Below are 22,539 nucleotides of genomic sequence, written 5' to 3'. Positions count from 1 at the left end.
ATATAAGAATTAATGTCAAGCTAACTTGAAAGGGTGTTTTTTAATTTATTTATTTGGTGTTACAAAATTCGGGACTCTTTTTTTCTTGTTATTTAATAAATTAATAATACTTATTTGTCTTCTACAACAATTATTTATTTTATTATAATCTGTATTGTTGTTTTAATGTGATTTTACTGTTTAATTGTTGTGACGTGTTTATTGATTATAGTTTGCATTTGAATAGATATATCAAGTTGTGTCTTGATTATCTGTAATTTAAGAAAATTAATGGTTGTGGAAAAGTTTAAAATATTCTTATTTGATTTTTTACCACCATATTAAAATTGTCTTTATTTGGTCTTTGCACAATAAAGTTCTTACTTTTATTATTACAATAATAAACCGTCATATTTTATCAAACTTACTAAATCTCTCTATATTCTCTATTTTTTTTCTCTTTCATCAATTTCTCACTTTTTCTTCCAAAAAAAGTCTATTATTGATTTATATATTTTTATATACGAAAAATGGTATTTATGATTCAAATATTTTTTATTCAAAAATGGTATACGGGGAAAATTTATTCAAAAAAATTTATTATTGATCTAAATATTTTTATATACGAAAATTTAATATTGATCCAAATATTTTTGTAAATGATATCTAAACAAAAATAATATTTGTATAACGAAAAAATCTATTATTTAGGAAAAATGGTATTTATGATCCAAATATTTTTTATTCAAAAATTGTATACAGGAAAAAATCAACTATTGACCTAAATATTTTTATATACGAAATTTACTATTGATCCAAATATTATTGTAAATGATACCTAAACAAAAATGAAATCTGTATACGGGAAAAAATATATTATTGATCTAAATATTTTTATATACGAGAAATGGTATTTAGGATCAAATATTTTTGATCCAAAAATGATATACGGGAAAAAATCTATTATTGATCTAAATATTTTTATATACAAAAATTTAGTATTGATCTAAATATTTTTGTAAATGATACCCAAAAAAATAATATTTGTATACGGAAAAAAATCTATTATTTACGAAAAATGGTATATATGATCCAAAATTTTTTTTATTCAAAAATGGTATACGGGAAAAAATCTGCTATTGATCTAAATATTTTTATATACGAAATTTACTATTCATCTGAATATTTTTGTAAATGATATCTAAGCAAAAATAAAGTCTATATATGAGAAAAAACTCTATTATTAATCTAAATATTTTTATATACGATAAATGATATTTATGATTAAATATTCCAAAAATGGTACACAGGAAAAAAATCTATTATTGATCTAAATATTTTTATATACGAAAATTTAATATTGATCCAAATATTTTTGTAAATGATACCTAAACAAAAATAATATTTGTATACGTATATAAAATCTATTATTTACGAAAATGGTATTTATGATCCAAATATTTTTTATTCAAAAATGGTATACGGGAAAAAAATCTACTATTGATCTAAATATTTTTATATACGAAATTTACTATTAATCCAAATATTTTTGTAAATGATAATTAACAAAAATGAAGTCTGTATACGGGAAAAAAATTATTATTGATCTAAATATTTTTATATACGAGAAATGGTAGTTATGATCAAATATTTTCATCCAAAAATGGTATACGAGAAGAAATCTATTATTGATCTAAATATTTTTATATATAAAATAATCAATTATTTATCTCATTTTTTTCTTTCTTTTTTTAACATTTTAATTAAAATAAATGATGTATCTAAATGCGTGTAACATAACAGAACTCGTGCGTATGCACGGGTTTGTTACTAGTTGAGTATATCGTAATAGATAATTTTGACCGGGTGTCTATCAAGTAGTATTTATTTTAGTTTCTATTATGTTACAATTATATCAAGTAGGGTTTTGTCTAGGATTGTCATTATGACAACCTTAAATTTATATTAAGTAGATTATAGATATTTAAATACTTTGTATTAGTTATTATAGTAGATATTTAAATATTTATATGACTATAATATGAAGATTTGATTCATCTATTTGTTTTTTTTAATTATATAAATAATTTAATCAAGTTGATAATGATAAATAATAAAAGAAAAATTAGAATGTTTCAACCATATGAGGGCAACTAGTAGGTTGGATATATATTTTTTGTTTAAGATGATTAGTGTAATTAGTGGGGTCTCATGTATTCATGTTTCTTGTTTTTTTGGGTCCCTCATCACAAAACATGATTTTAAATTTTAATGACGTGACAAACATTGTTTGGTGCCATGTGTTATAATGTAATGTCATGTCATTATTTATTATTATTTAGAATATGTTAAATATTTTTAACAATGGGAAATACATTAAATTAATTCAATATTTCAATTTTAATTATTATATTATATTAAAATTAAGGATATAAAATCAATTCATCCCTTTTGCATTTTCTTCAGATGTCGTTCATCTTCTCCAACCCTAAACCTGGGTTCACTTGAAAAGCTGGTTAACTTCAATATTTCATTGATTTAACAAGTTTAACATTACACTTGTTCATGATACTGATAAGGCATAACAAAAAGAGACATTCCACTTGTTCATGACACTGATAAGGCATAACAAAAAGAGACATTGCACCTGTTCATGACACAATATATTACATAACAGAAAAAACATTAACTAGAACATCATGACACAAAATAAACATTACAAAACATAGAACATCATCCTAGACTCTTTATTAATCTATTCTTGATTTGGTTGTGTTGGAGTTAGTGAAGGATAGAAAAACACTTAGAAAGGGGGGGGTTTGAATAAGTGTAGCTTTAAAAACTTGACAGATAAAAATAAATTGCACAGTTATTTTTATCCTGGTTCGTTGTTAACTAAACTACTCCAGTCCACCCCCGCAGAGATGATTTACCTCAACTGAGGATTTAATCCACTAATCGCACGGATTACAATGGTTCTCCACTTAGTCAGCAACTAAGTCTTCCAGAGTCTTCTGATCACACACTGATCACTCCAGGAACAACTGCTTAGATACCCTCTAAGACTTTCTAGAGTATTCTGATCCACACGATCACTCTAGTTACAACCTGCTTAGATAACCTCTAAGACTTCCTAGAGTATTCTGATCCACACGATCACTCTAGTTCCTTACAACTTAATGTAATCAATTCTAAGAGTATTACAATTGCTTCTTAAAAGCTATAATCACAAACTGTGATATTCCTCTTAACGTTTAAGCTTAATCTCACTAATATATTACAACAGCAATGTAGTGAGCTTTGATGAAGATGAAGATTCTGAGCTTTGAGTAGAACAGAGTTTCAGCAAGTTAATATGAGTTGTTTTGTTCAGGATCGTTAACCTTGCTTCTCATCAGAACTTCATATTTATAGGCGTTGGAGAAGATGACCGTTGAGTGCATTTAATGCTTTGCGTGTTCCGTACAGCATCGCATTTAATGTTATACGCTTTTGTCAACTACCTCGAGCCTTGTTCACGCTGTGTCTACTGACGTTGCCTTTACTAGCCTTTAACGTTCCTTTTGTCAGTCAGCGTAGCTTGCCACTTGTACTTCCTTCTGATCTGATGTTTGTGAATACAACGTTTGAATATCATCAGAGTCAAACAGCTTGGTGCAAAGCATCTTCTGATCTTCTGACCTTGAAGTGCTTCTGAGCGTGATACCATCAGAACTTCAGTGCTTCTGATCTCATGTTCTTCTGATGCTTCCATAGACCCATGTTCTGATTCTGCTTCGACCATCTTCTGATGTCTTGCCAGACCATGTTCTGATGTTGCATGCTGAACCCTTTGAGACAAAGCTTCTGAGCGCTGAATTATGCATACTCTTTATATATTTCCTGAAAAGGAAATTGCATTGGATTAGAGTACCATATTATCTTAAGCAAAATTCATATTATTGTTATCATCAAAACTAAGATAATTGATCAGAACAAATCTTGTTCTAACAATCTCCCCCTTTTTGATGATGACAAAAAACATATATAAATGATATGAATTTGCGATCAGAAAGAGCAGACGGCAAAAGACAAATTACACAGCTATAGCATAAGCATATGAATATGTCCCCCCCTGAGATTAACAATCTCCCCCTGAGATAAATAATCTCCCCCTGAAATAAATACTCGAAGAACTTTAATAAAAGACTTCCCTGATTATTTCGGTAGAGACGATCACATAAGCTTCTGTCTTCAGAGAATTCATAGCTTCTGACTTCTGCTTCCATTGGACAGTCTTCAGAACTAGAATTTCTTTAGATCCCTTAGAACACTCACAGCTTCTGATTCCTGCTTCCATCTAGGACAGCTTCAGAACTTGAATTTCTTTGATCTTCAGAACATTCACAGCTTCTGATTTCTGCTTCCATTTAGGACAGCTTCAGAACTTGAATTTCTTTGATCTTCAGAACATTCACAGCTTCTGATTTCTGCTTCCATTTAGGACAGCTTCAGAACTTGAGTTTTCTGGATCTTTAGAACATTCACAGCTTCTGATTTCTGCTTCCCTCGGATAGCTTCAGAGCTTTGAATTTCTACCAACATCACTTCATGCTAGATTTGTATCAGAACATTGTTGAATGTACCAGAGCATCATCAGAGCATCTCTACATCCTGAAATGTTACAGAACAAAAACTAAACGACAAAAGTCAGCATGAACGAGTCAGAACATAAAATGTATATTAGAACACATGATATGTATCAGGGTCATATAGGCTAAAATAATGTATCAGAGCAAATAGAATTTTGTCAGAGCAAATAGACAAATATGGATCAATTTCTATTATCAGTGCTTCTGATTCATTCTTCTTTCTTGCTTCTGATTTCTGAGGCTTGACAGCACTTAGCTTGCTTCAGTTTCCATGAGCTTATTCTTTTTACAGAATAACACTTCTTATGGTTTTGCTTCTTGTGTTTGCTTTGAAGATTCTCTTCACTTCTTTATACCTGCAAAAACACTTAAACCATATAGAACTTGCAGTTCTTGTTAGTAAATGTGTGGGAGCTTTACCCAGCAACTGATAGATTAATCAAATCATTTATCATTTATCTTCTCCCCCTTTTTGTCATAACATCAAAAAGTATAAGAGAGTCAGATGCAAAGCAAGAGACAAAAAGAAAGAAACACAAATAACTTTTCATTGATTTCAAAAGATATTACATGAGAAGATGTTTAACAAGCAGATGCAACAAGGAAAGAAAACTACTAAGACCAAAGACTAAGACCCTAGCTAAGACAAAATCTGTGCCAGCATGTCTTGAACCCTGTCATTAGTTGCAGCTTTCCTTGCCATGAAGGAGTGAAACGCATCATTGACTGCTTCTTGGGCTTCCAGGCGAGGGGTCAGGGAGACTTGGTTCTGATGCAGATCTTCCACAATCTTTATCAGAGACAACATTCTCAGCAGGTGAAAATGAAGAGATTTCTTTGGAATGGGTTGAGGGAGAGGAAAGGTTAGATGAGGAGGAAGTTGAGTCTTGAAGGTAAAAAGATGAGGAAGAAGATGGAGATGATGGAGGGCTTTCACCAGGGGGTTGAAACACACGTCTAGAATAGTTTCCAGATAACTTTGCTTCGAATGGATTCACCTTGAGAGGATCATAGGTGATCTTTATCTTTTTGGGTTTGGAAGAAGATGTTTCAACAGCTTTTCTCTTTTTGTTTTGATCATTTTCATGGTTTCCTGGGCTTGATGAAGAGTTCATGATGGATTTGCAGATAATGAACAGCTAGGGTTTGATATGAATGCAAAAAGATAGAGAAGGAAAACAAAGACAGAGTGTAATAGAGAAAATATAAGAGGGAAGGAGAAGCGTTTGGAGAGTATTAAAAAAAATAAAATGAAACAAATGATGGATAGCATTTAATGTTACGTGACATGAGGAGAGATAATAAAGACAAATGAGGTGACTAGCACAGTTACCTATGGTCGGCGTCCCTTCAACTGCACGCGCGCTTATCCATGAACAGTAACGACAGGTTTACCATCCCGAGATAAAACGTTACAGCTGTTTTGCTTTAAAAGAGGTTCTGAATCAACTTAGACAATGAAACGTTAGTAATAACCGAATCATAATTTCTAAAAGATTTCAATCAGAACTTCTGATTTAAAAAGAAATCCACATTCATTTCAGAAGATACTCATACGTAAGAACTTCTCATCTTCTCATTCTGGGCATAAATCCATACTGATGTTCTTCAGAATGAACTTAAACCTATCTTCAGCCAGGGGTTTTATAAAGATATCAGCCCATTGATGGTCTGTATCCACAAAGTTTAAAGATATAACACCCTTCTGAACATAGTCCCTTATGAAATGATGTTTAATCTCAATATGTTTAGCCTTTGAATGAAGAATAGGATTCTTAGATAAACATATAGCAGAAGTATTATCACAGAATATAGGAATGTTGCTCTCATATATCTGATAATCTTCTAACTGACTCTTCATCCATAGCATCTGTGTACTGCAACCAGCAGCAGCGACATATTCTGCTTCTGTTGTTGATAGAGCAATAGTTGCTTGCTTCTTGCTATACCAGGAGATCAAATGACTTCCAAGAAATTGGCAACTTCCTGAAGTACTCTTTCTTTCAATTCTGTCTCCAGCATAGTCAGCATCACAGAATCCTACTAAGTTGTATTCTTTAGATTTTCTGTAAACTAAGCCAACATTAGTAGTACCTTTCAGATACCTTAGAATTCTCTTAACAGCAGTTAAATGAGATTCTCTAGGATCTGATTGGAATCTAGCACACAAACAAACACTGAACAGAATGTCAGGTCTAGAAGCAGTCAAATATAGAAGAGATCCAATCATACCTCTGTATAACTTCTGATCTACCTTCTTACTTACCTCATCCTTACCTAGGATGCATGTTGGATGCATAGGAGTTTTGGCTTCTTTGCAGTCTAGAAGATTAAACTTCTTCAGAAGTTCCTTCACATACTTGGTTTGGTGAACATACATTCCTTCTGATGTTTGATTTATTTGTATTCCAAGGAAATACTTGAGTTCTCCCATCATGCTCATTTCAAACTCAGCCTGCATAGACTCAGCAAACTCCTTTCCAAGTGTAGCATTAGATGTTCCAAAAATAATATCATCTACATATATTTGACAAATTAAAATATCCCTTTTAAAGGTTTTACAAAAGAGAGTAGTGTCCACTTTTCCTCTAGTGAAACCATTATCCAGAAGGAAAGAACTTAAGCGTTCATACCAAGCTCTGGGAGCTTGTTTCAATCCATACAACGATTTCTTTAGTTTAAAAACATGATTAGGAGACATAGAGTCTTCAAAACCAGGAGGTTGATGGACATAAACTTCTTCATCTATATAACCATTTAAGAAGGCACTCTTAACATCCATCTGATAGAGAGTGATGTTATGTTGAGTGGCAAATGAAATTAATAGACGAATAGATTCTAACCTGGCCACTGGTGCAAAGGTTTCTGTATAGTCAATCCCTTCTTGCTGACTATAACCCTGAGCCACCAGTCTGGCTTTGTTCCTTACCACTTCACCTTTCTCACTGAGCTTGTTTCTGAAGACCCATTTTGTACCAATTATATTGAATCCATCTGGTCTAGGAACAAGATCCCAAACATCATTCCTTGTAAACTGATTCAGTTCTTCTTGCATAGCAATTATCCAGTCTGGATCTTCTAGAGCATGATCAACAGAAGTTGGCTCGATCAAAGATACAATACCTAATTGACAGTCTGCATTGTTCTTAAGGAATGCTCTTGTTCTGATTGGATCATCCTTCTTTCCAAGAATGACATCTTCTGAATGAGCAGAGATGAGTCTGGATGATCTTCTGACAGATGGTTCTTCAGAAATGCTTAGATTCTCCAGAGAAGTTGATACTTGATCTTCAGATTCTTTGCTTCTGAGAAGCTCTGCTTCTGATGCGTTGCTTCTTGGCTCAACAACTTCTGATATATCAATATCACAATCTGCAAAATTATCAAACTGCTTTGGTTTTTCAGAACCAAGCTTATCATCAAACCTGATATTGATTGATTCTTCCACAATCAATGTTTCAGTATTGTATACTCTGTAGCCTTTTGAGCGTTCAGAATATCCAAGAAGGAAACATTTTTGTGCTTTGGAATCAAACTTACCAAGATGATCTTTAGTGTTTAGAATAAAGCATACACATCCAAAAGGATGGAAATATGAAATGTTGGGCTTTTTATTCTTCCACAATTCATAAGGAGTCTTATTTAGAATAGGTCTGATAGAGATTCTATTCTGAATATAGCATGCAGTGTTTATTGCTTCTGCCCAGAAATGCTTAGCCATATTGGTTTCATTGATCATGGTTCTGGCCATTTCTTGCAGAGTCCTATTCTTTCGTTCTACAACTCCATTTTGCTGTGGAGTTCTAGGACAAGAGAAATCATGGGCAATACCATTTTCTTTGAAGAATTCTTCAAAGGATCTGTTCTCAAATTCACCACCATGATCACTTCTGACCTTTATGATTTTACACTCTTTTTCAGATTGAATCTGAATGCAGAAATCAAAGAACACTGAATGAGACTCATCCTTGTGTTTCAAGAATTTTACCCACGTCCAGCGGCTATAATCATCTACGATGACTAATCCATATTTCTTCCCTCTGACAGATGCTGTTTTGACTGGGCCAAACAGATCAATGTGCAAGAGTTCTAATGGCCTTGAGGTAGAAACAACATTCTTGGACTTGAATGCAGGTTTGGAGAACTTGCCCTTCTGACATGCTTCACAAAGAGCATCTGATTTGAATTTCAGATTAGGGAGTCCTCTGACAAGATCTAGTTTGTTAATCTGAGAAATCTTTCTCAAACTAGCATGACCTAATCTTCTGTGCCAGACCCACTGCTCTTCAGAAACAGACATAAGACAAGTCACCTTCTGACTCATAAGATCTTGCAGATCTGTCTTATAAATGTTGTTCTTCCTCTTGCCTGCAAATAGGATTGAGCCATCCTTCTGATTTACAGCCTTGCAAGACTTTTGATTAAAGATTATATCATAACCATTGTCACTCAATTGACTGATAGATAAGAGGTTATGTGTTAATCCTTCTACAAGAAGTACATTAGAAATGGAAGGAGAGTTACCAGACTTTATAGTTCCAGAGCCAATTATCTTGCCCTTCTGATCTCCTCCAAACTTGACTTCTCCTCCAGACTTAAGCACCAGGTCTTGGAACATAGACCTTCTTCCTGTCATGTGTCGTGAGCATCCAGAGTCCAGGTACCATGACATGTTGTGCTTTGTCCTTTTTGCAGCCAAGGATATCTGCAATAGGAATAATCTTATCCTTAGGTACCCACATCTTCTTGGGTCCTTTCTTGTTAGATTTTCTCAAGTTCTGATTGAACTTGGGTTTAACATTGTAAGCAATAGGAGGAACAGCATGATAATTTTTAATGTGATTTTCATGATATTTCCTAGGTTGTGTCACATGCTTTTTGGTGTGTGTAATGTGAAAACTTTGAGCATGTGAAGTGTGCCTAATATCATGGGAGTGGCCATACTTGAACTGATCATACAATGGCTTGTATGTGAATTTCATTTCATCAACAGGTTCAAGTTTGTATGGGGTTTCACCCTCAAAACCAATGCCGACTCTTTTGTTTCCAGACACAGCATATATCATAGAAGCTAGCTGACTTCTGCCAATACTTCTAGATAAGAACTTCCTGAAACTTAAATCATATTCTTTCAGAATATGGTTTAGACTAGGAGTGGATTTTTCTGAATCAGAAGGAGATCTAACATTATTGGATAATTTTGAAAGTTTTTCTTTTAATTCAGAATTCTCCAACTCAAGCTTCTTTGTTTCAAATTCAAATAGCTTTTTCAGCTTTTTGTATTTGAGACTAATCTGAGACTTGAATTCCAGAAGTTCTGTTAGACCGGAAACTAACTCATCTCTAGTAAGTTCAGAAAGTACCTCTTCAGAATCTGATTCTGATGTAGATTCTGATCCGTCATTTTCTGTCGCCATCAGCGCACAGTTAGCCTGCTCATCTTCAGATTCTGAATCATCTTCTGACTCATCCCAGGTTGCCATAAGACCTTTCTTCTTATGAAACTTCTTCTTGGGATTTTCCTTCCGAAGTTTTGGACATTCATTCTTGAAGTGTCCAGGCTCATTGCATTCATAGCACATGACCTTCTTCTTGTCAAATCTTCTGTCATCAGAAGATTCTCCACGTTCAAATTTCTTTGAACTTCTGACGCCTCTGAACTTCCTTTGCTTGTTCTTCCAGAGTTGATTTAGCCTTCTGGAGATCAAGGACAATTCATCTTCTTCTTCAGATTCTGATTCTTCAGGATCTTCTTCTCTAGCCTGAAAAGCGTTAGTGCATTTCTTGATATTGGATTTTAATGCAATAGACTTACCTTTCTTTTGAGGCTCATTTGCGTCCAGCTCTATTTCATGGCTTCTCAAGGCACTGATAAGCTCTTCCAGAGAAACTTCATTCAGATTCTTTGTAATCTTGAATGCAGTCACCATAGGACCCCATCTTCTGGGTAAGCTTCTGATGATCTTCTTTACGTGATCAGCCTTGGTATATCCCTTGTCAAGAACTCTCAATCCAGCAGTAAGAGTTTGAAATCTTGAAAACATCTTTTCAATGTCTTCATCATCCTCCATCTTGAAGGCTTCATACTTCTGAATTAAAGCGAGAGCTTTAGTCTCCTTGACTTGAGCATTTCCTTCATGAGTCATTTTCAAGGACTCATATATGTCATAGGCCGTTTCCCTGTTAGATATCTTCTCATACTCAGCATGAGAGATAGCATTCAGCAAAACAGTTCTGCATTTATGATGATTCCTGAAAAGCTTCTTCTGATCATCACTCATTTCTTGCCTTGTCAGCTTTACGCCACTGGCATTTACCGGATGTTTGTAACCATCCATCAGAAGATCCCATAGATCACCATCAAGACCAAGAAAGTAACTTTCCAGTTTATCTTTCCAGTATTCAAAGTTTTCACCATCAAATACCGGCGGTCTAGTATAACCATTGTTACCGTTGTGTTGCTCAGCAGAGCCAGATGTAGATGTAGACTTTTCAGTTTCATCAGCCATCTTTTACTGAAGCGTTTTTCTCTTCCTGAATCTTTTCTAAACACGGTTAAGTGCTTGCACTTTAGAACCGGCGCTCTGATGCCAATTGAAGGATAGAAAAACACTTAGAAAGGGGGAGGGGGTTTGAATAAGTGTAGCTTTAAAAACTTGACAGATAAAAATAAATTGCACAGTTATTTTTATCATGGTTCGTTGTTAACTAAACTACTCCAGTCCACCCCCGCAGAGATGATTTACCTCAATTGAGGATTTAATCCACTAATCGCACGGATTACAATGGTTCTCCACTTAGTCAGCAACTAAGTCTTCCAGAGTCTTCTGATCACACACTGATCACTCCAGGAACAACTGCTTAGATACCCTCTAAGACTTTCTAGAGTATTCTGATCCACACGATCACTCTAGTTACAACCTGCTTAGATAACCTCTAAGACTTCCTAGAGTATTCTGATCCACACGATCACTCTAGTTCCTTACAACTTAATGTAATCAATTCTAAGAGTATTACAATTGCTTCTTAAAAGCTATAATCACAAACTGTGATATTTCTCTTAACGTTTAAGCTTAATCTCACTAATATATTACAACAGCAATGTAGTGATCTTTGATGAAGATGAAGATTCTGAGCTTTGAGTAGAACAGAGTTTCAGCAAGTTAATATGAGTTGTTTTGTTCAGGATTGTTACAAATTGGTTAACCTTGCTTCTCATCAGAACTTCATATTTATAGGCGTTGGAGAAGATGACCGTTGAGTGCATTTAATGCTTTGCGTGTTCCGTACAGCATCGCATTTAATGTTATACGCTTTTGTCAACTACCTCGAGCCTTGTTCACGCTGTGTCTACTGACGTTGCCTTTACTAGCCTTTAACGTTCCTTTTGTCAGTCAGCGTAGCTTGCCACTTGTACTTCCTTCTGATCTGATGTTTGTGAATACAACGTTTGAATATCATCAGAGTCAAACAGCTTGGTGCAAAGCATCTTCTGATCTTCTGACCTTGAAGTGCTTCTGAGCGTGATACCATCAGAACTTCAGTGCTTCTGATCTCATGTTCTTCTGATGCTTCCATAGACCCATGTTCTGATTCTGCTTCGACCATCTTCTGATGTCTTGCCAGACCATGTTCTGATGTTGCATGCTGAACCCTTTGAGACAAAGCTTCTGAGCGCTGAATTATGCATACTCTTTATATATTTCCTGAAAAGGAAATTGCATTGGATTAGAGTACCATATTATCTTAAGCAAAATTCATATTATTGTTATCATCAAAACTAAGATAATTGATCAGAACAAATCTTGTTCTAACAGTTAGTGCCTGTGATGAAGATCCAATTTCAATTTCTGGATTTTTCTTTGATTTCTTGTTTTTGTTTCCAACAGTCTTTCCAGCAAGGTTACTTTTGGACTTGTTGTTGTTGTTGTTGTTGTTGTTGATGTTGTTGCTGTTGCCACTCTTTGGCATAGCTCTATTAACATCCCTATTTCCCTTACAACTCCACTTATTATGTCTCATGGCTCCACACATGTGGATAGTAACTATTGCAAGTTTTTTTGGCAGCACATGTGGGTAGGCTCATCATTGGTTTTGTTCCTAAGCTTTTTAGGAAGACCAATTACCCTTCGCATCAAGGGTGGATTCACTGTTAATTGTCCATTTGAAGGCCAAAGTTGTGAGCCATTTGTTTGAAAAATAATATGTGCATAAGTCTTCATAAAGGTGGCTTTCCTACACATAGACACACCACACCATAATAGAGCATATAAATAACAGCAGTATAAAACATGGCAAGATAAATAAACAGTAATACTAATGGTTATACCTATAATAATCAAAGACATAATCCTCTGGTTTTTTCTTGTTATGCCAAATACATGTTATGTCACGGCTGCAAGGGATGCTAGACAAGTCCCATTTCCTACATGCACAAGTTTCATTTTAGAGATTGACATAATATGTTTCAATGCCATTTGTTACTAAAAAATGGCTAAATCATCATCCATATGCCATGTAGGTGACCAGCCCCCCTACATCTTTCTTGTTCTTCTCAAGTATCAATTAGATCCTTGGACAAATTTCTCCAACATACTTAAACATCACATCATTCGGAGTAGTAATACTCTTTGTTAGATAATGTTTAATCATTTCTAATAAGATGATTATAGGTTTGTCACTATGTTCTAAAATAACTCAGTTAAATACTTCACACATATTGTTTACCTGCATATCACACTTATAAAAGGTCTTGAAGTGTGACCAGCTCCATAACTTGGGAGGGACATCATTCATTTCCTTCCATGCAACCTCATTGAAAGTTTTCATTCTCAACATTGCTCTTTCCCATCCTACAATTGTTGTAGCCCTAACTTCACTCCACATGGTTTCTTTTAAATCCAAGCTAGGGTACTTCTTTTTTCTAATTTATACATAGGTGCTTCACACATAACCTTTGCTCCATATTATCACTAATACCTTGAACTACTGGGACTAGTCCCAGCATTACAATACATAAATACGAAAGGTATAATGCATAAATATGAAAGGACAAAGCAATTCACAAATATGAAAGGACAATGTATTTTACCTTTTATTGATCAAATATGGATGAATATGCTCTTTGATTGAATGCTTGCAAGTCTTTAATAAGAAGTTTAATGAACCATTCCCAAGAAATTTTAGTTTCAGCCTCTACATCGGCATAGGCAATTAAAAATATTTGATTATTTCCATCCCTTCATATAGCTGCCATTAACTGACCTTCACAGTGTCCTTTTTAGAAACATACATCTAGCTTAATTAGCTGCCTACAAGTCATTGCAAACCCAGCTTTGCATGCATCAAAATAGATGTAAATCCTTTCAAAGACATAACCACTATAAGAATCAGATCCCTGGATCACAATAGTACTGTTTGGGTTTGAGTTTAGTAATTCTTGTGCATAACTCCTTAGATGAGTGAATTGATCCCCACCAGCCCCCTATATCAATTCCATTACTTTTTTTCCAGCTCTATATGCTTGGTTAGAGGACATTTAACTCCCCATCTATCCATTACTTCAGCTTGTAGTCCAAGAGGTTTCATGTTAGGATTATGTCTTAAAATATGGGCAAATTCCTTGGCTAGCCATTCAGTTTTTGCTTGTCTATTTTTAGGTTTCCTGTGACATGTATGATCATTAATTAGACTAACTACTTGCCAGAATTGGTTTCCAAACCTTTTACTTAACCTCATATAGAATTTACAGCCAACCATACACGTAACCACAATCCTCTTTCCATCATTCTTCTTCAAGAATATGTTTTTCTTACTCTCTATGGCATATTTCTTTATAACATCCCTGATCGAATTTTGTACTGTTAAAAACCATACCCAACTGGAATTTGATAGCCCCGCCACTTTTATAACTTGGAAAAGTCTCATACTCTTGCTCATCCTCACTTTCAACGGGTGTATAGAATTTATTAGAATCCTCACCATGATTTTGTTAAAACTTAGCTTGAGATTTCTCACATTGTGTCTGGGTTATTTAAGTTTTAGCATCTAAGACTGTTGCCCAATCCAAGTTAATAGAATCTTCATTGATATCAAATATCACTTTCAGATGAACCTTCACTTCCAACATAGTCAACATTTGTATCATCATTACCCTCCTTATCATTTTGTTAACTTCAACATCATCATCAACTACAACATTATCATCCTTATCATTGTTAACTTAAACATCATCTTCAACTACAACATTATCCTCCTTATCATTGTTAACCTCAACATCATCATCAACTTCAACATTATCCTCCTTATCATTATTAACTTCAATATCATTATCAACTTCAACATTATCCTCCTTATCATTGTTAACTTCAACATCATCATCAACATCAAATCCAAGAACTGCCTCAGCCTCATCTATTATGTCAGGGTTATCAACCTCGTGCTCGAACTACAGATCAACCAAGTCGAATCCACTAAGATCTTCAATGAGTTTCAACGCATCGAGATCACAATTTAGGGGTCTAATTCCTTTACTAGAGCTAAACATAGGGTTCCAATATCACAGACATTTCATGTTAAAATAACCCTCACTTTTAATCAAAGACTCTAAATCCATATAGGATATATAGTCAACATCCATCTTCCAACTCATTTCTGTCACTACCCCACCCACATACCATTTAATAGGGGAGTGTACAAGTTCACTTTTGTGATGTAATCTTAATCTAATATCATGAATATTTGTTGGCCTGTAAATCATTTTTATCATGTAATTATATTAAATACATGGGTCCACTACACGTGAAATTAAGGGTCCACTAGTTAAGCATATGGTCAACATCTCAGATTAAACAAATACGAAAAATGGGAAATATCGTTTGGACCACATACAACTTACAGAAAATTAGGGTTCTTACATATGGGCCACATTCAGAAACAATAACATTTACCTAAGTATCTAAAAGAGAGAAGAATGATACACATACTTGAGACAAAACTTAACCTCTTAGTCTCTTTTCCATGAATGTCGTGGGTTATTCTTCATTGGAGAAATGTGTCGTTGCAAACAAACGAAAAAGGTGATTAATGTTTCGAACGGAAGAACGACACTATTTAATGAAATAACGGAGGAAGAAACCGATACCTCACCCTCTGATCATTAATGTAGGAAATTAGGGTTTTTATGCAAAATGAGAAGCTGAACTGATACGCAAAAGAGACGAACTAATTTTATATCCTTAATTTAAATACAATATAATAATTAAAATTGAAATATTAAATTAATTTAATGTATTTTTCATTATAAAAATATTTATCAGATTCAAATTAATAGTAATAAATAATGACATGACATTCCATTATAACATGTAACATAAAATAGTGTTTGACACACCATTAAAAAAAACATGATTAATGGAAACCAAAAAATTAATTTTTTTATGAGGAGGTATATATTGACTCCAAGTGAACACTTACTCCAAATCATAACCATTGATTATCATTAATCCAAGGGTTTTAATTAAAGTTTTATATAAAAAAATATTTCCAAAAATACTTAGATTAAATGATCAATTAAAACTGTTAGATTAATGAAAATCAATGTTTAAAATTTGGAGTAAGTGTTCAACACTTACTCTTGGAGTAAATATATCCCTCCTCTTTTTTTTTTATAAAGTTTAAAAATAATTAAAAAAATTAAAATACAAAGACTAAAAGTATATTTAATTTTTTTTAATATGACTAAATAAATATTTAATTTTACTTTTAATTAAATAAAATAAAGTAAAAAAAAAAAAAGAAAACAAAAAGCAAGAAGATGTAATAAGAGATTGATAAAGAGACAAAACTAGTCCGCGTGTTGAATTCATAGTTCCATTTGCGGTGGCTACCGGCTACTTGGTTTAGCGTTTCTTCTTCTTGTTGTATCAATATTCTTCTGTATCTATCTATGTAAATATAGCTTAGGGTTTCATTCCGTTTGTAAGCAACACACTATCATCAGATTCATTCAGAATTCCGATAATGGATCGAATCATCGGCGAGAAGTTCAAGCTAGGTCGTAAGATCGGAAGCGGATCCTTCGGTGAAATCTATCTCGGTGCGTCCTTTTCTTCAATCCATTCGATTTTCAAACTGTTTTTGTTGTTGTTATTACTTGTTCTGATTTTGATTCGTTTTGAATTGATTCTGTAGCTACTCATATTGATACGTTCGAGATCGTTGCTGTGAAGATCGTACGTTTGATTTAAACTTTTTTTTTTTGAATTTGATGAATGAATTGAAGTGTTTGTAGTTTTGGATTTGGTTGTTGATTTTGTTGTTTGCTGGTTTTGTGTTTGTGTTGTAGGAGACTGGTAAAACAAAGCATCCGCAGTTGCTCTATGAAGCCAAACTGTATAATATTCTTCAAGGAGGAAGTATGGTTCCTGTGTTTTTTTCTTCATTTTTTTGTGTGTATCAATATGTATGAAGCAACACGACACTGACACATTGACACTGACACATTGACACTGACATTGACATGTCAACACTTACACGTCGACACTGGTAATAATTTGAAAAAATAATAAATTAAAGGTAATTTGCAAGTGTCGGTGTCAGTGCTACATAGATTATTAGTTATTGAGATATAACACAGTGACATATTTGGTTTTGGAGATACAACACTGATATGTTTGGTTTTGGAGAAATGAAGAGTGTTAGTTTGATGCTATAATATCTTGATTATCAATCAAGTTAGTTTTTTTTGGGATATTTAGTTTGTGTCAAGTATTAATTTGATTTATATATGAGATATTCTTGTAGCATCAAATAGGTGTCTGTGTTTTAAAGTAGACTTGTTTGAGTATTACTCCAATGGTGTCAAATGACAGAGATATTGCTATTAATAATAATAACAACTTTAAGTGATATGTTTATTCTCGCCCTTGTTAGGAGGGAGTGGGTGAATTGGTATTGTTATGATATTGGGGAGACTTAAATTGAACATGTTGGAATTTTGTTTTATGCAGGTGGTATTCCAAGCATAAGATGGAGTGGTGTAGACGGGGAAGACAATGTGCTTGTTATGGATTTGTTGGGGCCTAGTCTAGAGGATCTTTTTGTTTACTGTGGGAGGAAGTTCTCTCTCAAAACTGTCTTGATGTTGGCTGATCAAATGGTAACCCTCATCACTTTTAGTTCCAGATTTTTTGTATCTTTAAGATGTTTCTTAGTTTTGTCTGTCCCACAGAGAATATGTTATTGGTGCCTCTGCGTTTTATGTCTTGCGGGGTTATGATGCCAAGTGAGGGAAGTGTGCATTTGTAATGGTTACATGTTTTTTATTCGGGTGCAGATGACCAGAATAGAGTATGTGCATTCTAAAGGATTCCTACATAGGGATATCAAACCGGATAACTTTCTCATGGGACTTGGTCGGAAGGCAAACCTGGTGAATATCCTGTTTTTAATGGTTTCCCTACATTTAGAGTTGACTGATCCTGTCATTCCCCAAACTATTTGTTGCATCAAACTGAAGTGATTATTTTGTACATGTCAGGTTTATGTAATTGATTTTGGTCTTGCAAAACGATATCGGGACTCCACAACCAATCGCCACATCCCCTACAGGTTTTTAACTTTATACCATTGTTAATTCATTCTCTTTGTTTCCTTCTTTTTTACTGGGTTTGATATTTATGTTGAAAATTTATTTCTTCTGATTCTGAGTTATTATCATATTCCAACCAGATTTGTAATCAGTTTAAATTAACACATTATATTTTGTGTATGGATATCTCTCCTTTATCTCTTTTCTTCTCATTCCCTAGAGATACCCAAAATTAATACTTAACTGTACCACACAGGGAGAACAAAAACTTAACAGGTACTGCACGGTATGCAAGCTGCAATACTCATCTTGGCATTGGTAAGTCGGAAGAAATTATTTTAACCTTTCACAACAAACTAAATGCAATTATTTTCTTTATGTTTACTGTCTATTTTATTTGTAGAGCAAAGCCGGCGGGATGATTTGGAGTCGCTAGGGTATGTGCTTTTGTACTTCCTCAGAGGAAGGTATGTCACTCTTATCTATAGCTATTTTGCCTCCAGAAATAGTTTTTGCATTTACCTATTGAGAGCAACATAATTCTATGTTCTGACTTCTGTCTTACTAAATATTTGTGTTTAGCCTTCCTTGGCAAAATCTAAAGGCTGCAACGAAGAAGCAAAAGTATGATAAAATATGTGAAAAGAAAGTATCAACTCCTATTGAGGTAAAAATTTGCCCATATATCTATTCTTATGGTTTTATTTTTTATTTTTTATCACAATCAAATTTGTCTGCTGTTTTATGTAGGTTTTATGCAAATCTCATCCTGTAGAGTTTGCTTCATACTTTCATTACTGCCATTCTTTGACCTTTGATCAGCGACCTGATTATGGATTCTTGAGACGCCTATTTCGAGAGTTATTTGCTCGTGAAGGTGATTATAAATGTTCATTAAGTTATCTTTATATTCTACTTATTTGCATGTTTAGTGTTGTGCAACACTAGCCATGTTCAATGTCCGAATCATAAGCAACCATAGGTTGGCTCAGTTGATAATTCATTTCACAAAGATGGGGATTCGAATCCTACACTTCTGATATAAGAACTTTGTTGGTGGGTAATATGTAAGCTGTAGTTCTTCTGTAAGCTCTTCGAGTCTTGGAGATTTCTATGACCCTGATGACTGATGAGCCTCTAGGACTCAACTCACCTAAATTTTATTTTATAAAACAAGGCCAAATCATAAAAAAATCTGGTGTTATGTGGACATTTTTAAAAATTAATATACGTCCTCCATTATGCAAAATTTATATTTCGTTGTGGTAAAGTTAGCTATATTTGTCCTTGTTTTCATATCTATGCTTACATGTAACTTCCCCATACACTTCTTCCCTTTTGTGTATGACAGGTTACAAATTTGATTATGTATTTGATTGGACAATTTTAAAGTACCAGCAGTCTCAAAAGAGTAGAGTCCAGTCCCACATATCTGTAAGTATATCTTCTATATTTTTGTAAGAAGATTGGGATTTGGGTCTTTCCCTTGCATCTGAAAATATTCATGTTTTGTCATATTGCAGCCGGTTCCTGTAACGAGCAACAATCGGGCAATGCCCATGGATGTTGATAACCGACAAGGTTGGTGCTTCTTGAACACCATTTTATTGTTCGACATAATAAAATGTGTTGTTCATTATTACTAATAGATAATGATTAATATTCAGGGGATGTCTCAGCCGAGCAAATTAAATCCGACAATGCTACTACTTCTGGTGTTAAGTTTCAATTTAAATCATCCGTTGGTAAAAATGTAGCTTCTGAAAACCCTCTTGGCAAAAATGTAAGTCGTTTTAAGTTCTCATTCTTTGCTATTGACTATGTTTCAAACTTGTGAAATAGACTAGTGTTTAATGAGCAATGTTTAATCTGTTTATTATTTTTGTAGATTTTTGGTGAAGCAACCGTCCCTTCTACTTCATACTCTTTCGAGGCATCAAGAAGGAACTCCTTGAAGCCTTCCCCATCCACTGAAGCTGCAAACCATAGACATGGGCAAGGGAGTAGTAAAATTGGTCCTTCAAGTAGTCGGATGAATGTTCTGCACTTAAGTTCTGCTAAGTGAATGCCTAATATGGTAATTTTCTGGTTTGTATTGAGTGTATGCTGCATTGAGTACTATTGTCTAATGTCTATATATGGCCCACTCTTATCATTGACCACTGTTTATGTTGTGCTATGTTTCTAGGTGTGAATGTGATTGAGATGCCCTACATACACACATGGAGCCTGCATATTTATGTTGCTCATTCCTCCCTAAGGTGACTCTGCAAATGATTGTTTGGTATAAAATACAGACTTCACAGGATTGGCTTCTTCACTGTAGATAAATTTCAAATATGGCACACAATAATCTTGTGTATCTATGTTTTTATGTAAAATTAATGTGTGGTGTGGCAGCATTTGCCCCTTTTGCCACTTGTGATTTGTCCCGTATAATAAGTGGTAACATAGTTTGTTTTAAATTGTTTGATAATATTACAAATTGCAGGTGCGTTTTCAGTTGTTAAGATACATTTGATCACAACTTAGCATTTTTGTCGCTTATTTATTTTATCTTGTTGTATTTTGACTGCCTACATAAGAAATAGTGCACTTGTAGTTATGTTTGTGTATATATCATGTTTTGAAGCATCCGTCTATGAAATGGTAAGCAGCTTGTCCGAATCAGAAGCAAAAGTTTTGGCGAATGACTCCCAAAATAACGGTTTCATCAGACATCAAAGGTAGTTTTGGTGGTATCTTTTCAACCCTTCCAAAAATTCCAACATGAAGTTTTCAATCTTCATATTTTAACTTTAGATTTAAATCTTAGTTATTCAAGAAGCATTTTCAGTGTCCTTCCAATTTCAAATTTTATTGAATTTGTAGTTAGGACAAAAATAAAATATGTAAATTATATCAATGTTTTGTTTAATTTTTTAGTTTGACCTTGATCTTCAAACATTTCTTGATCTGTAGGTTTTCAATTTGAAAGACAGCCAGATTCCATCTGGTTTTATTTCAATGTTATCAAGGTGTGGACAAACTGCAATACATTTGATGATGTTCCTTAGTAAAATTAATTCCAAATGAGTGATGCCACTATTGGTTTACATTTTTATTTTGCAGGGTCTCTCTTTTAATCTCTATTGGCTGAAGGATGAAATATGTGGCCTATTAGCATTAATATGGATGCTACCAACATTTTCTTGTTTCAGGATTTTTTTTTTTATAAAATCTATGAGTTAAGAATGAAAGAGTAAAAGACATTTCTTTGAATGCCATCAATTGAACACACTTCTACATATAGATGATTGTCATAACTCTAATGTTTGATCTCATTGATCACTAGAATTTTGACCAACATTAAGTCAATTTTCTTACTTTAACCTGTTATAAATTTGTGAATATGATTATTTAATGGTATATATTTTTAAGAATATTTACCACTTAGGATCATAATTAGATATCATTAAGAATATTAAAGATACAACCTTATATAAAAAGTAAAAAAGATTGTGTTAATTTTGACAAACTAGGTAGGGTAATATTATTTTACTAACTTTAAGATGTACTTTATCTTTTTAAAATTGTTAAAAACATTGTTTTAGTAACATACGTAGATGAAAAGTAATGCTAATTAATTTAAAATTAAATCATAAATTAATTATTGTGAATTGTTGTGATAAAATTGAGTAAGAGTCACTAAATTTAAACCTGTATTTGAATTAGGGTATAATCGGAAAAAAGAAAATTTAAAAACAGAAATTTATGAAAAAAAAGGGGTGCTCCAGTCTTTTTCTTTTTGTGAACTAGAAAAAGTAATACTTGATGCAATTTATTCCATAGCACATTTTATTATAACAATTGAATATAAACATTAAAATGAGACAACATGTAATTGATTCAAAATAATTGAATCTTTTCGTATGCTTGAATCAAAATACCGGAATCTTTTCATATGCTTGAATCAAACTAATTGAATCTTTCTTTTCATATGCTTGAATCAAAATAATTGACTCTTTTCATATGCCTGAATCAAAATAATGAATAAAAACATTAAAATGAGACAAGTTTGTGTCACACTTTTTCGAAAAAAAGAAAGAGTTTTTGTCACACTCGAACCAAAATATTTTTGAATCAAAATAGTAAGTTTTAATCAATGTTTTAAAAATCGAATTGAACCAGCCGGTTCATTCGGTTGGACCGTGAACCAGAGATGAATTTGGTTGGGTCAATCTTTCAAAACTGCTAGTGGGTAAAAACTAGAGTAGAACTAGAAAAACCGAATTGAATCGCTCGAAATCATTCGAATCATAAAACCAGAGTCAGTTTTATAAAACTGCCTAGTTAAAA

General features: G+C 33.5%; 1 protein-coding gene across 1 annotated transcript; it reads left to right on the top strand.

Moving 5' to 3' along the window:
• Positions 1-16,449: 16,449 nt before the first annotated feature.
• LOC131594298 (casein kinase 1-like protein 3) lies at positions 16,450-20,715 on the top strand. Its single transcript, XM_058866389.1, has 15 exons — positions 16,450-16,707; positions 16,803-16,843; positions 16,957-17,026; positions 17,621-17,769; positions 17,947-18,042; positions 18,151-18,221; positions 18,458-18,519; positions 18,605-18,668; positions 18,784-18,868; positions 18,952-19,078; positions 19,553-19,635; positions 19,725-19,782; positions 19,869-19,984; positions 20,090-20,278; positions 20,390-20,715. The coding sequence occupies exons 1-14, from the start codon at positions 16,632-16,634 to the stop codon at positions 20,264-20,266; spliced, it is 1,275 nt and encodes a 424-aa protein (XP_058722372.1). The 5' UTR covers positions 16,450-16,631; the 3' UTR covers positions 20,267-20,278; positions 20,390-20,715.
• The last annotated feature ends 1,824 nt before the right edge of the window (positions 20,716-22,539 follow it).

Source organism: Vicia villosa, linkage group LG4 (assembly GCF_029867415.1).
Source record: "Vicia villosa cultivar HV-30 ecotype Madison, WI linkage group LG4, Vvil1.0, whole genome shotgun sequence".
NCBI lineage: Eukaryota > Viridiplantae > Streptophyta > Magnoliopsida > Fabales > Fabaceae > Vicia > Vicia villosa.
The sequence above is the reverse complement of the archived record's forward strand: the minus strand, read 5'-3'. Positions and strand labels throughout refer to the sequence as shown.

Coding starts and splice junctions, on each gene's coding strand:
- LOC131594298 (XM_058866389.1), top strand. CDS start 16,632: ATGGATCGAATCATCGGCGAGAAGTTCAAGCTAGGTCGTAAGATCGGA. Junction 17,770..17,946: donor TGATGTTGGCTGATCAAATG/GTAACCCTCATC, acceptor ATTCGGGTGCAG/ATGACCAGAATAGAGTATGT. Junction 19,985..20,089: donor AAAACCCTCTTGGCAAAAAT/GTAAGTCGTTTT, acceptor TTATTTTTGTAG/ATTTTTGGTGAAGCAACCGT.